Source organism: Gracilinanus agilis, chromosome 4 (assembly GCF_016433145.1).
Source record: "Gracilinanus agilis isolate LMUSP501 chromosome 4, AgileGrace, whole genome shotgun sequence".
Classification (NCBI taxonomy): Eukaryota; Metazoa; Chordata; class Mammalia; order Didelphimorphia; family Didelphidae; genus Gracilinanus; species Gracilinanus agilis.
The window spans coordinates 27,615,608-27,632,552 of record NC_058133.1 but is presented as its reverse complement, the minus strand read 5'-3'; the positions used below and the strand labels follow the sequence as shown (position 1 = coordinate 27,632,552).

General features: G+C 56.8%; 1 protein-coding gene across 1 annotated transcript in view; it reads right to left on the bottom strand.

Moving 5' to 3' along the window:
- The window catches only part of TTC39A (tetratricopeptide repeat domain 39A), a 34,740-nt gene that overhangs the window by 2,351 nt on the left and 15,444 nt on the right, over positions 1–16,945 (bottom strand). Inside the window, exons 4-16 of the mRNA XM_044673212.1 lie at positions 15,797–15,864; positions 14,454–14,518; positions 11,383–11,482; positions 9,414–9,479; positions 8,455–8,563; positions 6,989–7,056; positions 6,587–6,646; positions 4,473–4,634; positions 3,809–3,900; positions 2,843–2,963; positions 2,123–2,234; positions 1,570–1,684; positions 176–292 (exon numbers count right to left, since the gene is read on the bottom strand). Coding sequence (XP_044529147.1) covers positions 176–292; positions 1,570–1,684; positions 2,123–2,234; positions 2,843–2,963; positions 3,809–3,900; positions 4,473–4,634; positions 6,587–6,646; positions 6,989–7,056; positions 8,455–8,563; positions 9,414–9,479; positions 11,383–11,482; positions 14,454–14,518; positions 15,797–15,864 — 1,255 coding nt within the window. The remainder of the gene's footprint in view (positions 1–175; positions 293–1,569; positions 1,685–2,122; positions 2,235–2,842; positions 2,964–3,808; positions 3,901–4,472; positions 4,635–6,586; positions 6,647–6,988; positions 7,057–8,454; positions 8,564–9,413; positions 9,480–11,382; positions 11,483–14,453; positions 14,519–15,796; positions 15,865–16,945) is intronic.

Sequence of the window (16,945 nt, the reverse complement as noted above, 5' to 3'; positions counted from 1 at the left end):
CCCCTCCGACACTCCCTGTTCTGGCCCCTCCCCCCTCTGACACGCCCTCTTCTAGGCTCCTCCCCCTCTGACACCCCTTGTTCTCAGGCCCCCCTTCGGGTGGGGTTGCTCCCATTTCCTGGGCCTGCTCCCCTCTCAGAAGCTGAGGCAGCCCTTTGGGGGGCTTCTCTCTTACTTGGCCATTTCCAGGTTCTTGAGGGCTTCCTCGGTCCTGCCCTGCTCCAGGCACAGCAGGGAGATCTCCAGCAGCGCGTTGGGGATCAGGTAATGGTCATACTTGATCTTCTTCTCACTGCAGGCCCAGAGGAGGAGGAGGGAGGTGGTGAGAGCTGGCTTGAGCCCCGCCTATCTGCTCAGACCCTGGGCTGGGAGCAGGCCCAGAGGAGGATCCTCCCACCTGTGCATCTGTCCTGGGCCTCGGGTTGCTCCCTGCCCCCCTCTTTACCCACCCCCTAAAGACCAGCACAGGGTGGACCTCTTCTAGGAAGCCTGCCCTGATCCCTCTCCCCTTCAGGAAGGAAGGCCCTGGGGGGGGGGTGTTTCTGGGGGGCTCCGGGGACAAGGCCTGCAGCTTCTCATCCACTAGTGGCAGTGAGTGCTGGGCTGGGCCAGGGCAGGTGATGACTCTGGGCTGGCCCCCCTCGGGCCCTGCGTGGCAGTGACCATTGGGCCTGACGCTCCTGGGGCCTGTAAAGGATGGCCAAGACCCAGGAGGGGCTGGATTTTCATCTAGGCCTGCTGGGCGGCTGCCTGGGGTCTTGGCCAGTCTCCCGGCTGCCTCAGAATCCTGCTGGTCCCTCTCTTCTCTGTTCTCCCAGGGTTCTGGCCTCTCCTGGTGGCCTCCCAGGACTCTCTGGCCTCTCTAGGCTCCCTCCCACATGGGCTCTGCTTGTCATTCAATGCCTTGCCTATCTTTCCAGTCTTTTCCCATCTCACTCCCTGGCACCCACCTTTGATCTGGGGATGCTGGCCTCCATCTCTTGCCTCAGGGTATTTGCCCTGGTGGTGCCCCAAGCTCGGATCCCTTTCCCTCATCCCCCCTCCTGGGGAAGGCAGGAACAGGCAGCACCCTTGAGGCCTGCTGGGAGGGAGCTTCTGACCTCTTTGTGCCTAGCCTTCTTTGGCTTCTTTCAGCTAAAATCTCACCTGCAAGATCCCCCTTTCCCAATCCCTGTCCACACTGGTGCCTCAGTTTCCCCACCTGTAAAAGGAGGGGTTGGCCTCCGGACCTCTGAGGTCACTCCTCAGGTCCAATAGGCAGGATCTTCTCAGACCCAGATAAGGCTGGACTAGAAAACATGGGGAAATGGAGGCCCTGCAAGGGGCAGGGATCACCCAGGGACATGATTTGAACCCAGGCCTTTGGCTTTCTTCACACCCAGGGCTCTCTCCACTGTGCCACAGGCTGCCCTTCCCAAGTGCCTGGAGCTGCCCAGCCGATGCCAGGATGGGGGCGGGGGGAGCCGCAGGGCAGCAACTCCCCCCAGCCAAAGGAGAAGGCCCAGTCTGCCCCAGGGGCCTCCCACGACCCCCAGAACCTACAAAGGTGGAGAGCGAGGCGGGCCTCACCTGGCATAGATAAACTGGAAGTTGTCCTCGGCCTCCATGGCCCGGCCCAGGTGCTTCAGACACAGGCCCTGCAGCAGCTTCACCACGCACAGGTCGTCCACCAAGAACTCGTTGGCTGCAAACACGAGGCCAGGCCAGTGAGCAGCCCGACAAAGGGCCAAGCCTGGGACCCGGGGCCTGACGGGGCCCTCCGACCCCTCCTGTGGCTCCCTTCACCCTTCCTCTTAGAATCCATACTGGATCCTAGTGGGGTCCGAGGGAGAAGAGAAAGGGCTGGGCAGGGGGTAAGTGACTTGGCCAGGGTCACTCGGCTAGGAAGAATGCCTGTCCATTCTTCCTCTCCCAGCCAGTGAGCCCACCTCCTGCCGCTTCTCCCACGGACTCCGGGCATTTCCCAGGCTGTGTCCCTCCTCCTCTCCCGCCTCTCTCCCTCGGGGTACGCGGCCTCCCGCATGGCCCGACAGTGACCACTTTTGACCACCAGATGGCGCCCGCCCGCCCGCCCGGGAGCCGCGAGCTCCCGGCTCTTGGGAGAGCAGCCCCTGCCGCTCACCTGCTGCCTTCTCCAGGGTGTCCTGGGCCTGCACCAGGATCTCCAGCATGCCCTGCGTCAGCTGGTGCTGCTTCCCGATCACGGCGTAGCCGTTCCAGATGTACATCATCTCCTGCGGAAGGACCCACGAGTCGGCCCGCGGCCCGCCCTCTCCCTTCCCTCGGGGGAAATGGGAACATCTGGGGGAGGACGGAGGGAAGCGCCCAGACACCCAGGAGCTGGGGGGGGGGGGGCGCCCGCGGCACTCCCCATCCCCCGGGCTTAATCCAATATTTATTGCCTGAGGACGATCCGAAAGAAGGTCGTGGCCCTCCGGGGCTCCCCAGGGGCTTGGGGTGCTTAAAGCCGAGGAAATCGAAGAGGCGGGGCAAGGAGGAAGGGGGCGCCGTCTGTATAGGTTAGGCGCTTGGACATTCCAGCTGAGGGAGGTGGGTGCCAAGATTATCCCCATTTTACAGCCCAGAAAACCCAGGCAGACATCGGCGTCAAGTGACTTGCCCGGGATCGCATAGCTACGTCTGGCTGGACTTGAACCCGGGGCTGTTGACTGAGGTGGAGTGTGTGCTGAGAACAGGGCGGGGCAGGCCTGAGAAGCCTTGGCGGTCACCTGGTCTAAAGCTCTTCAGAACAGGGAGACCCCGAGACCCAGTGGCCCCCGCGTTCCCCCTCCCTCGAGCCTGAGGCGGCCGCAGCCCGGGGCTCTCCCGACACCCCTCCTACCAGAGCCGGCACGGGCAGCGGCGTGGGGTTCGGGTTCTGGTACCGCCGAGACTTCCGGATGGCAAACTTCTCGGTGGGCAGCGACTTGCCGGCGATCTTGAGCTTCAGGCCCGGTACGGCTCTGCCGAGGAGAGAAGGTGGGGTGGGGGCGGGGCGTCGGGCCGCTGACCGGGGCCCCCAGCGCGAAGGGCACGCCGGGGCGGCCCGGGGCCACTTGGCTAAGAAGGGGGTCACTGGCTGGAGAGTGCTAGAGGGACGGAAGGAAAGCCGGCTGGTCCCTCGGCAGAGCAGAGAAGGGAGAACATTCGAGGCAAGAGGGATGCCAGAGACCCTCCTCGGAGGGGCAGCCAGGGGCCCGGGTCACCGGGGTGGCTGAGCGGCTCGCATGCGACCTCAGTCCTTTCCTAGCCGTGTGACCCTGGACAAGTCACTTATCCTCCATTGCCCAGCCCTATTGCCTTGGAACCAATCTACAGCACTAAGCCCGAAGGTGAGGGTTTAGACCGAGAAAACTAGAGGTCAGGGAGTGAGGTGTCCCTGGGCTGGCCAGGCCAGAGGCCCCCAGCACCGAGCAGAGCTTTCCTATTGGCCCCCGAAGTTTCTGTGGCTCGATCCGACCCCTCCCCCACCCCATCATGGCAATAACCGGGGGAGCAGCAGAGGGGCCGGGAGGGAGGACAGACAGAGGCCGTCAGCGTCTTCTGAGAGAGCCATTTGGGCAGAAGCGGGGCTCCACAGCCGCTGGACGGCGGGCCCTGCTCTGCATGTGCTTTGCCGGGACATTTCTGGCTAGTTTCGCTCTCTGGCCCTGCACTCCCCGGGGCCTAGTGCAGTGTCAGGTACACAAGGAGTGAGCTCCCCGTCACCAGAGGTCTCCAAGCAGTGGCTCAGGGTGGCCACCGAGGGCTTCCCGCTTGGGTCGGAAGGGGTCTGGGGCCGAGCATCCCGCACACTTGGAATTCTCACCGGAATAGCTCAATCTCATCGTCCCCGAAGGGCTTGTAGTCGCCCTCGGCAAACATGCTGAGGTAGGCGGCTTTCATGTAGATGTAGGTGGCCTGTGAGGAAGGAGACGCGTTGCTGCCCCTTCTGCCCTCCTCCGCAGAGCCCCACAGTTGGCCCTGCAGCTGGGCCAGGACCACCATCCCCCACGTCCTCCCTTCCGCTCTTTGCTGATTGGGATCCAGACCGCCCTCCTCCCTGGCTGGCTTCAGTTTGCTCATCTGTCCAGTGAAGGCCAGTGGGAGCCGGAGCTGACCTGGCCTGGGCATCTCCCCATGGCCCCTGCTGGGGGCCAGAAGCGAGGGAGGCCAGGCTGGTCCCTGCTTAAGGAAATTTTCCTTCCCAGCTGGGGTCAGACCTGGACCCAGCCCTCCACATTCATTTACTGCAAATCAAGCCTATTTCTAGCACCCCACCCCACCCCCAGTTGAGGCTACCTTTCAGTGCCTTTAAGACTGTCTAGTACGTTTAGTTCAAACAAATAAAAAAACCCATGCAGGTGGTGGACCTTGTGGTCCGCTAGAACCCCCAGATCTTTCTCATGAGAACTATTGTCTTGCCACAGAGGAGTAAATGGGGTTCTCCTGGGCTCAGGTGCAGGCCCTGCAGGAGCACTCCCAGCCCTCACCTTGGACCAGGAGTTCTCTTTGCTGAGCAGGTCTGCGTAGAAGTAGGCCATCTTCCACTGGCATTTGTAGGTGAAGCACCACATGAGCTCCCAGTAACACATGTGATGGAACTGCTTCCAGTGCTGCTGGGCCTCACAGCATTCCTCGAAGCGCTGGATGGCCTGCGGGGGACAGGAGTTCCCTTGTGGGGGCTCAAAGCCTCACTCTGGCCTTCAGCTGCTTCCTTAGTGCTCCCTCCCCCTCATCCTTGAGGGCTCTCCTCCCTGAGTATTTCCCCTCCCTCTGAGTGCTCCTTCTCTTCCCCCTCCTCCTCTAGTGCTCCCTCCCCTCCTCCCTATTTCCCCTCCCTCTGAGTGCTCCTTCTCTTCCCCCTCATCCCTGAGTGTTTCCTCTCCCTCTGAGTGCTCCCTTCCTCAGTGCTCCCCTCTTCTACCCTCCCCATCTGTCCTTCTGGAGCTTTGCCTGGCCAGAGCTCATGTTCTGCTGTATTGTGAGGTATCAAGAAAAATTAAAGACAGTCCAGAAGATGGAAAACTGTGGCTAGTCCTAGTTCTTGCACTAAAGGCTTAGCCTGGAGTTGATCACTTCCTCCTCTGGGCCTGTTTTCTCATCTATAGAATGAGTATGTGAAGGCAGGAGGGGAGAAGATTGAATGAAATTGCTAAGGGGTAAGAGGAGGTGCCTGAACCAGTGGGATGATGGGCCGTGTGAACCCTGGAAAGCAGGCAGACGGACTCTTGTAGTTTCCTTTTCCTCTCTGAAGGAGAATGATTTCAGGACTGGAAATGGTCAATATGGAAAATTGGAACCTAAGAGGAATAAGAGTCTCTGAAGCCATGGAGATGGGCAGATGCCCCAGTTTTCAGAGGAAGGAGGCCGGCGTGCCCGGGCAGGGAGGCTGCCAGAACGTAACGGTCAAGGGATGGTTAGAACATTTAGAAAGGAAGCGGCAATCACCACGAACCAGAAAGGCTCATTTTCTTGTATCACACTCGCTGGGGGACACTGTTGTCATCTTAAATGACAGAGATCTCAGAGAGGCTTTTGGTCATTTCCCCTGCTGTCCCTCTGATGGACAAGGTGGAGGCACATGGGCAAGAGGGCAGGCCAGCTGGGTGACTAGAGGCAGGTCAGTTCAGTGGAAACAGTGCCCCAAAAAGGATATCCCAAGGGCGGAATAGCAGGTTGGCCACCTCAGGCAGCTGTGGAACCAGGGCCAGCAGGCTGTTCAGGACTCCCATCACTGTGGGCATGGGGGCAGGGAACAAGAGGGCCTGGCCTTGGGGGCCGGCTCAGATCCTGGTTCACCGGGTGATTCCTTCACTTTTCTGTCCTTTGGTGCCCCCACCTGTAACTGAGGCTAACGTTCAGGCTCTGCCTCCCAGCCTGTCCTGGAGATGGTGATTTGGGAAATGTCGAAGTACCCCAGACAGCACCAAGGCCTCGGGGCCTCATCTGAATCAATACTGGCAGCTCATCATCACTCGCTGGGGCTGGAGACTTGGGAGCAGCCGCTGCCTGGGCCCCTCCATTCTCTTGAGGCCTTGAAGGCTGCTTCTTCCATCTCTACTCCTTCTAGGCCGTCGGCTCTCCACCTCCCACACAGCTGTGTGTGCAGAGACTGGACCTTCTCCCCTATGGGAGGCTCTTCTTTCGGTCCAGTGTGAGGCTTTCCCTTCTGAGGCCTTTGAGGACTGACCACTGTCCATTCTAGCTCAAGAGGGGCCCCTCCCCCAGAGGCATTGTGGTGTAGGACTCAGTTACCACCTCAGGCAACAATAATAACCTCTCAGCCTCTGTTTATTCATCTGTAAAATAATAGCTATTGTTTCTATATCACTTTAATATTGGTAAAGTGCTTTTACATTTTTTATCCCATTTGATCCTCACGTCTTACAATTATCCCCATTTTACAGATGAGGAAACTGAGGCACAGAGAAGTTAAGTCACTTGCTCAGATTCACTCTTCTAATAAGGGTCCGAGGAAGGATTTGAATACAAGTCTTCCTGACTGACTCTAGAGCTCTGTCCACTATACCTCCCCAGCTGCCCTCATGATCCCTTCGAGATCTAACTCCACAGCCCGAGGATCCCAAGGACATCGGCTACTCACCGTGTCAATGTGACCTTTGATAGCTTCGATCCGGCCAGCAAAGAAGAGGAAGATGGCTCCCTGCAAAATAAGCATCCTATGGGACACAGGTGACTGGGGGCCAGATTCCCCAGGAAAGCCCCCTCTCCTCCTCTCTCTGACAGCTGGCATGAGGAACCTGGGCCCGGCTCCTTTTACTTGACCCCTCCAGAAGGAGGACTAGAGGAGTTCAGATCTCCTGAGCCTTGTAGGGAGGTAGTGAGTTCCCCATCCCTGGAAATATTCGAACAAAGCCAGCCATCTCTCCTTAGGGAAGAATCAGAGGCCTTCTTGCCCTGGGCAAGAGGTGGGCCCCAGCCTCTGAGGGGGCCCCGGGGCACCAAGGGAAGGGCAGGGCCTGCAGCCCAGGGGAGGGCAGCTTACTTTAGGATAGCGTTTCAGGTAAGGCTGGAGGAGCTTCTCGGCCTCTTCGATGTTGACGTTCCCTGTGCCTTTCGTGGTCCCAGGGGAGAGACGGGTTCAAGGTCAAATGGGAGCACCGTTCTGCACCGCCCCCACCCCCACCCCGCGGTGGCTGGGAGCCCGAAGACCTGGCCCAGGACAGTGGGAGGAGGGTCTGGGGTCCAAGGGCAGGGCCAGTCCTGGGCAGTGGCTGGGCGGGTATGCCCGGGCACACATGCAATCAGGAGGCTGAAACCCAGCCGGACCTGCAGGAACAGCTCAAAGGCCACCCCGCCAATGGGGGCTCACAGGACCGTCCCTGTGGCTTAGCCTGGCACAGCAGCCACCCAGCACAGTGAGCCACTTGGCACAGGAAGCTGCCCAGCACAGTGAGCCACCTGGCACAGGGAGTCGCCTGGCACAGGACTGCCCCATCCGGGATTCTGGTTTTATAGACACTGAAGCTTGGGCTGGGGGGAGAGGAGGAGAAAGGAAAGGTTTGGCCTGGGGAAGAATTAGAACTCAGATCTTCTGACTCCTAGATGAGAGCTCTTGGTGCTGCCCTGTGACCCTCAGCATCCTCCTCTAAAGCAGAGACAACGCCTGCAGGCCTTGTGGTGCCAATTGTTGGGAGGCTTGGACCCGTGGTGACCAGATGCCCTTGGCTCTGGCTCAACCCATGGGGAAGCCTCTCTGGCCATGGCCCAGCCTCCAAGGCTTCCTGGTTTGGGTCCCAATAAGAGAACCTTCGGGAGATGTCGGCTCCTCGCAGGACTCAGTTATGTCTTATTTAAGCCCAGAATCCCCCAAATGGACAGCTTCTTATATTATTTCATGTATGCGGACGTATACTTAAAAAAAAAAAACAACAAGCTGAAAGGAATCGGAAGCTTCGGATAGACTTCCACGACTTTCGATCTTTGTGTGTTCTGGCCCACAGCTCATCTCCAAACACAGAGGAGAGGCACAGAGAGTCACGAGAGACCTCGTGGGACGTCTGGTCCAATTCTTTCATTTTACATCTGAGGAAACTGAGGCTTAGGGAACTTGAGTGATTCCAAGGCCATGGTCATAAGCAACAAAGACAAGATTGGAACCCACATCCTCTGGTCCCAAATCCAGGCATCTCCCCGGCACCAAGGACAGGGTTACGTCCGTGCTTCTGGCGGCTTGTCCCATTCAGAGGATGGTGGGGTCACTCTCCCAACTTCCACTGCTCTCATGGAGGAATGAGATCCCTGGTAAATGGCTGCCAGGGTGGCCCCCAGGGCTCGTGAGCCCCCATCGGGGTGGAGAATCATCAGCTGGACTGAGGGGAGGGGTGAGGACAGCTCGAGACATGCTTCCCGACTCCTCGAACTGATGAATTGAATGAATTCTAAGTGTCTGCCTCCGCCTCTCCCTTACCCCGGCCCGGAGGGGATGAGGGCCGCCAGGGCACATCTTACCCAGGACGAAGCTGAGGAAGGTGTGGTAGCAGAGCAGCAGCATGGTACATAGCACGGCCCGGAAGTTGTGCACGGAAGCCCCCTCCTCCAGCTGCAGCAGCCCATAGTCCTGAGCAGGGGGAGAGGGGAGCTGGAGACCCGAGGGAGGCCGAGGAGCTCGCCGCACCCCCTGGAGAAGGGACGCCCAAGGAGCCCAGGAGGGCGGCGCTGTGGCCAGGGATGAGGGGAGAAGCCAAAGGTCCCACCAGCCCACATCTGGCCGGATCAAGGGCAAACACCACGTGTAGGTGGATGTCTTAGAGCCCAAGGCATCACTGGGAAAGGCAGAGAGAAGAGAAGGGAAGGGAAGGAGTGATAGAGGCAAAGGAGGAGGGAGAGGGGAATGATATGAGAGGAAAGAGGGAAGGAGGAAGAGGGGAATCAGAAAATGGGGACAAAGAGAAGCACAATAAAGGAGGAAGGAAATGAAAAAGAACAAAGGAGAGAGCAAGAAATCCTCCAAACCAAGAGAAGGGCAAGACCAAAGGGAGAAAAGAAAGGCCTGAGAGAACAAAAGGACTCAGGCCATCTAGTGGTTCCTCTTCCAGGCCTCAGTCCCCCAGCTCTTGGTCTTCTGGCTTGTAAGGAGCGGGGCTGGCAGTGGGGGGTATGCAGGTGGAAGATATCCAGGGCCTTTCCTCTTGGAAAATACCAAAGAACAAGAATTGGGGAAGCCTCAGATCAGCTCCTTCCCTGAAGCTCTGCTCTAACCACGCCCCCCCCAAGAAGAGTCAGACACCAGGTCATTGCTGCCAGGCAAGAGACCCCAAGATCCCACAGGGTGGGGGGCTCACTTTCATCAATGGCAAATGGAACATTTGCTCTCTAGGGGCTCGCAGCTAAGCGAGTTGTTCTAGCAGGGCTGGACCTTGCAGAACGCCAGGCAGAGAAGCTTGAAGGCATCAGGGCAGACCCTTTACCTTGTTTCCAGAGAACCCCACGAATTCCAGCAGCCGCAGAATCCTGGCAGGAAGCATGGACAGTGTCTGAGGGGTGGGAACACAGGTGAGCAGAGGTGGGAGAGGAAGGTCCCTCCATGTTTCTCTGTCCAAGGACTGCATGTGCCCCTCCTCCCCCAGACCGAAGCCCCCCATGGATGGGACGGGGGAGAACACCTCAAGCAGCTGGCCAGAGCCATGGTCACTGTCTCTGAGAAGAACTGAGTGGGCTCCAGCAGAGCTATAGGGGAGCCAGAGCCCAGCTCGCCCATCCAGAGAGCCTGCTGTCATCCTGGGAGGAGGGCCGGGACATAGTAGGAGGGGAGCACAGGACCCAGACAACCCTGGGGGGCTGGAAGGAGGGGAAGAGGCAGGAGAGACCGGGCCAGAGTGGACAGACCCAGAGCAATGGCCGCCAGAGAGAGGCAGCCAATTCTAAATCATTCCCCCCAAAAAATCATTTGCCATGTCCAGAGCCTTCTGCCTCACTGGGGTTTTCAAATCTGTTTCCCACTGAGCTATTCCTCATGAGGGCATAGGAGGGCCTCGATTCAGGTGAGGAGGCTGAGGCCCAGAGGTGGGCAGTGACCACTCTGCCCCAGACTCTAATGGGAATTAGTAGCAGAGCCTGGAAGAGAGGCCCTCGAGGCCCCACGGTAGGTAGGGAGGTGGGTGGTTTGATGAGAGGGGTCCTCTCCCTGACCACCCCTTCACTCCTCCCAGCACCCTCAGTCTAGAGATCAATCATTAGGGATTTATATCAAACATTTATGCCAGGTACTGGCCAAGCTCTGCTGGAGTTAGCGTTCCCTCTCCTGGTGGCTGGCCCTCTACAAATAATCATCCCTCAGAGGTGCTCCCAGGTCCCTGTGAGGGGGGCCAGTGAACAAGTGAGGGAGAAAGCCAAGCTGGGACCCCCCAGGCCCTTCCCACTCTCCTCCTGCCTCCAGGCTGGGCCTGAACAAGGGCTGAGGGGGCAGAACCCACCTCAGCCACTACTAGCTGTGTGACCCTGGACAAGTCCCCCCTCCTCGAGCTGTAAAGATGAGGACTTTGGACCAGACAGGCGCTCTGATAGCCCATTCTCAGCCATTATTGTGCCCCTGGGCAGCACAGACCAATCCCAGGACAAGTGGTCCAAAACTGATGAAGAAACAGCCCCATGGCCACTAATTCACATGAACCAGGTGCTAAGACCGGTTGTTTTTTTCTCTACTGGCAAAGGGCCACAAGGCATTTGCACCCTCGAAACAGGGGTCAGTGTGGCTAGCACCCTGGCTACCTGGGCCAAAGCCTTATTCTAGTTCTGTGATGATGAACCTAGAGCATGCCTTGGGCACAGAGAGCCCTCTCTATGGGCACACGAGGGATGCAGGTGGAGCTGATCCCCTCTCCCTCTCCACCCCCACCTCCCTGCCCTCTGCCCAGCAGCCCAATGGGAGAGCTTGGGCCACTCCCCTCTCATTCTCCCTCCCTGTCTGAGATAAGGTGGTGGGGGTGGGGCAGGGTGGGGCATGGCATGCAGTGCCTTAAAGGTTCGCCATCACCACCCTAGTGACTAGAGCCTCCCAGAGCATCTCTGTCCCCCCAAAGCATGGCTGTAGCTCTGTACCTTCTTGGGCCCTTCCTAAACAGCTCCTGCCTGGGGGGTCTTGTCAATCCAGGGAGAGGAAATGCTACACTCTGAGAGCAAGCATAGAACATGAGACCCAGGAAGCCCTGTGGGGCATGTCTAGGTCCCCATCCTCCCATTCTGTAGATGGGGAAACTGAAGTCCAGAGATAGGGATGAGCCTTGCCCTCCTTCTACTCAGGGCACTTAAGGGGTCTCCACGGTGACTGATGACTCATGGATGGGGAAAGGACGGCTACCCTGCCCAGCTTGGCCCAGGATGGCGGCAGGGCAGGGGGCAGGGCGCGCAGGTCTTGGGGAAGGGAGGGCTAGCACTCACCAAGTTAAAAGCTCCCACACCAAGCTTCACTCCTCCTTCAAAGTGGCTGTGGTTTTCTCCCTTCAGGTAGTTGGAGGATTGGACAAGGCTGTCTAGTTCCCTGGCCACACAAAGCTTCTGGTCAGTCATCGGTTACAGGGGACCACTTAGGGCCGGACCAGCCCTCCCCCACCCTCCAGCCCTACAGGAACCTCTGAGAGGCCCTGAATAGCCACATGGTTCCAGGATTTGATCTCAGGATGCCCAAGAGGCCCTGGACCTGGGAAAACTACACAGACACTGACCACAAGTAATAATCATTCTCAGTCACATATGTATGGTGACACTGAGTGCTTGAACAATAGCATCTCGGCTGATCCTCACAACCACCCTGTAAAGCAGGGACCATGATATCCTCATTTTACAGATGAGGAAACTGAGGCAAACAGGGTAAAGTGTCTTGACCAGAGCCCCACAGCCAGGAATAGCTCAGTTTGGATTTGAACTTGGCTCTTCCTGACCCCAGGCCCAGAGCTCTGTGCTCTCCACCTGGAAGGAACCTTAGAATATAGAATAGTAAAATATTGTCCTTAGAATGTCAGGGCTGGAAAGGATCTGTAAACAGGGAATGTCAATGCTTGGAGGGGCCTTAGAACATAAGGCACAAAAAAACTGGAAAATGAGGGGATGCCCTTTGATTGGGGAATGGCTGAACAAATTGTGGTATCTGTTGGTGATGGAATACTATTGTGCTCAAAGGAATAATGAACTGGAGGAATTCCATGTGAACTGGAACAACCTCCAGGAACTGATGCAGAGTGAAAGGAGCAGAACTAGAAGAACATTATACACAGAGGCTGATACATTGTAGCACAATCTAACATAATGGACTTCTCTACTAACAGCAATGCAAGGATCCAGGACAATTCTGAGAAACTTGTGAGAAAGAATGATATCCACATCCAGAGAAAGAACTGTGGGAGCAGAAAGGTAGAAGGAAAAACAACTGCTTGATCATATGGGTCGATGGGGACATGGTTGGGAATGTAGACTCTAAGCGATCACCCTAATGCAAATATTAATAATATGGAAATAGGTCTTGATCAGTGATGCATGTAAAGCCCAGTGGAATTGCTCTTTGGCTATGGGAGGGGGTTGGGAGGAGTGGAGGGAAAGAACATGCTCCATGTAACCATGGAAAAATATTCTAAATTAATTAGTTAAGTAAATAAACTTAAATTCTTAAAAAAAAACACATAAGGCACAGAATGTCACAGCAAGTTTAGAACATAGAATACATAATGCTGGGGGTGGGGAAGACTTTAGAACACAGAATATCAGGGCAGCTGGGTGGCTCAGTGGATTGAGAGCCAGGCCTAGAGACAGGAAGTCCTGGGTTCAAATCTGACCTCAGATATGTCTTAGCTGGATGACCCTGGACAAGTCACTTAACCCCAATTCCCCGGCCCTTCCTGTTTTTCTGTCTGAACCCATACACAGGATAGATTCTAAGATAGAAGGTCTTAAGACTCAGGAAGCCCTCTGAGGCATGTATAGATCCACTTCCTCCCATTCTGTAGATGAGAAAACAGGTCCAGAGAGGGGGACAGGTCTTGTTCAGGATCTCAGTGTTACAGAGCAGAAGAGCCCAAGCCAGCCTTGGCTCTCCCCCTGGAGCACCCCCAACCCAGGAGCTTTGCCAGTGGGCTTTGCCTAATGCAGAAGCAGGTAGGCCCCACAGAAGCCTTATCCAATGGGTGCCTCCCCCTTTGGGCCTCCATAGACCTCAAGAGGCTCTCAGCGAGGCTGAAAACAGGCCAAGGAGATTGCGAGGGGCTCAAAGGTGGGGAGGCCCCCACGGACCCCAAACATCCCAAACAGTAGGTGTTTGTGGCTCCATTGGTTGTGAGTGGCTGAACCAAGGGTAGGCACCACAGCTAACTGAGCATCCCCAGAACCGGGTGGGATGTGTGAAGCATCCCAGGATGCCTAAAACAAAGCCCAGGCCCAGGTGACCTGCTGAGACAATGTACCTCTCTCCTTGTTCTTTTAAGGGGGGGGGGGCGCGCAATGGGGCAGAGCACCGCACTCTTGGCCTTCAGCTGGGGCTCCTACTGGCCATGCCCAACCTCTCCCATTTATTCTCTGGTGCCCTGGGGCAGAGCTCCCTGACCAGGGAAGGTAAAGGGAAAAAGAGACAAAGCTACAGTAGAGGAAGAGGTGGGAGCCCATAGGAAGCACAGTCCTGGGATGGGTGGCTGGGGCCATGGTCCCTCCCCTTGTGGAGCTCAGAAGCCTGGGGACCTAAGTGGCTTCTTCCTGGGGAGGCTGTTCAGTCTGAGCCTGCGGCCTAGAGGCCTTGTCCAGAAAGGGAAGGATAAGGTGGCTGCTCTTGACAATGGGAATGATGTCAACCCTCCACCATCTCTGTCCTTCAAGGCTCTGCTCAAATGACACTCCCTGAGCTCCACTCGCCCCCAGCTCTGTTTACAGCTCTCTGATGCACAGCCATGTGTATGACGTAATTGGGGGAGTGCAGTCTTTAAAGGACATTGATAATTGCCTTCAATTGCTGAGGGCCCACCTGGCTCTGCCTGGGCTCAGAGCAGAAGAAGGGGAGGGTCATCCAAAGGCCTGTTCAAACTCCCCAGGATGAGGATAGCTTTCTGACAAGGGAAGAAACCCCCACAGAGGAGGGGCTGCCTTGGGAGGTGGTGAGCTTCCTGTCCCTGTGCCGGCTCCAGAGAGGAGTGGGGAGTGTTGTGCAGCCTCTAGCCTCCAGAGAAGTGGGGGAGTAGTGTGGGGCCTAGACAGAGAGGAGCAGGGAGACGTACAGGGCCAGAGAAGAGCAGGGAGTGGGGCAGAGCCTAGAGTCTCCAGAGAGAAGCAGGGAGTGGGGCAGGCCTCCAACCTCCAGAGAGGTGTGGGGAGTGGTGCGGGGCCTGAAGAGTAGCATGGAGCGTAGAGCCGACCCAGAGAGGAGAAGGGAGTGGTGCAGGGCCTAGAGTCTCCTCAGAGAGCAGTGGGGAGAGGAACAGGATCTAGAGCCTCCCCAGCAGGGGCCCAGGTCCCTGTGGTGCTGCCCCACTCACTTGTACGTCTGGTAGCTATTCCGCACTCGGATGCCTCCTTTGATGAATCCCACCATGTTCTCATCCTGTGGGAGGGAATGGCCCCTAGTCAGTGGTTCCAAAGAAGGGGCTGAGGGAGGGTTGGTGGTCGGTTCCTCCCCCAGGAGGGCATGGGACCTGGGGCAATAGGGGATAGGCAGTGCCCACAGCCCCTGGCATAGGTTAGGTCCAGACTGTCTCAGACTAGCTGGGTGGCCCTACAGGAGGCTGAAGGGAGATGCCAGGACCCACTTCCCTGGGCTGGTATGAGGCAGCATACACAAGACAGGTAAGTGGTGCCCATGTGCCTGGCACCATCAGCTTCAGGGCATACAGAGAAAAGCACAGATCATTCAGCCCTGAGGAATTCCAGAGCCATGGGTAAGGTCCATAGAAGGGGCACATATGGGAGGCCCACTGAATGGACAGAAGGTCACCTTAGAGGGGAGACCAGGGGGCAGAGGCAAGGAGGGAGAGTGGGCCAGGCACAGCGCAGCTGAAGGAGAGAGCCCCTCACTGGATTTAAGAGAGGGAGTGAATGAGTGAGAGTGTTAGGGGAGAGAGTGAAGAGCAAAAAGAAGAGAGAGTTAAGGGGGACACAAACAGAGCACTTCATACTGGATCCTAGAGGTAAAAGGGAGCCAGTATGGTTCACTGTTGAGTGGAATAATCTGGGCAGACTTTCAGAAGATCTCTCAGGCAGCTGAAGTGGGGAGAGCCTGGAGGCAGGGAGGACACCGAAGGCTACTGCAGGGGGGCCATAAGGCTGAAGAGAGGAGGGGGCATATTGGAGGGGTGGAGGGCATCCCTGAAGTCAGCTTTGTCACAGACACCTCCCACATCTTCCCACCCAATGCCTTCTCATGGTGCCTGGAGAATGGCTACGGCTCTCCCAGGAGCCTCGACAACAGGTTAATCACAAGACTGCCTCGTGATCAACCTGTTACTGAGGCTCCCTTTCCCCAAAGAAATGCTGAGACCAGCCAATGAGTCTTGGGAAATGGGAGCCACAGTCTCAGGCCAGAAGGACAGACCCTGGAGGCCACAGAATCCAACCCCCTTTCTTCCCTCCTTTCACAGAGGCTCTGAGAGGTCATGGAATCAGGGTCACTCAGGTAATCAGTCACCCACAGGGTTGAGATTCAAATCCAGGGCCCTTAGTCTCCAGACAATAATACCAGCTATTACTAATGACCCTGGAGTCCCCTGCCGGCCTCTGGCCTGGAGACAAGGTTGTGGCCATAAGAGTGCTGGCCACCCCACCCCCCGCCCCATACATGGGTGTGCGCAGAAAGGGCAGGGGAGGTCAGCTGGCCTCAGCCTACCTGCAGAAAGGTCAGCGCTGCCCTCTGCAGAAGGCACTCGGCGTAGCACACTTCAGCATGGATTTCTTCTGAGGGAGAGAAAACCCACAGAGGGGTGGGTCTGGGCAGCCCAGCAAGGCTCCCTGCCCCCTTGTCTGGCCCCACAAGATGGCACTAAGGAGCCCCACGTCACTAACCCAGACCCCCTACCACAACTCCAGGCTCCAGGCCTGGGGACCCTTCAGGAAGGCTGCTGCAGGGCTTTCTGATATCCCTGTCAAATGGACTCGGGCCCAGGGCCCAGGGCCCTGGACAGGACCTTGGAGGGCACTGAGCCAGCCTCCTGCAGGGAAGTCTCTATAAGAGTAATTTTCTATAGCACTTTGTGGGTAAAAAAAACCCAAACAAACTGAAAATCTTAGCTTGTTTGAACCTTCTAGCAGAGAGAGAGAGCAATGCACAAGGACCATAATCTCCACTTTACACTGGAGGAAACTGAGGCACCAAGAAGTAATCTGTAATCAGTCATGGGATCACAGAATTTAAAGCCTCTGAGTTCTTTTTTTCACTCTAATCCCACTCACTTCATGGATGGGGAAATGAGCCTAGAGATGAGGGACTTGTCCAAGATCACCCAGGAAGGAAGGAGCAGGATTTGAACTCAGGCCTCCTGACTCAGACAATCCTTGCTCTTCTTCTGTGGCAGAGAATGACAGACCCAGAACTAAGCTCCTTTTCATGATCTCCTCTTGTCCCCTCTGTTTTCTGGGTTTATCTCTTTGAAAATATGACTTGTCAGGAGGAACCAGATTGAGGAAACTGAGGCCCAAGGTAGGGAGGGGGCTGGCCCAGTGCTATAGAGCTAGTTGGGATCGTGGGTTTTCTCTTAACAGTAATTACAGTTGGAGAAATCTCCCCCATGGCCCGTTTCACAAGTTTCATTGGCTTCTTCCCCAGCCTCCCCTTTCCTCATTAGGAAGTCTGTCTTGACATCCAGCCTCAATTGGCCTCTAAGCGACTCCTTTCCAATTCCCCGTCCCCCGGCTTTGGCCTCTCTTGAAGGGGACCCATGCTCCCCAACACTGGCCAGCTTTAACTGATCCCTGAGGACTCACACTAGAGGCCAGGCTCCACCCTAGTCATTCAGGCCTAATATCAAGAGAAACATCC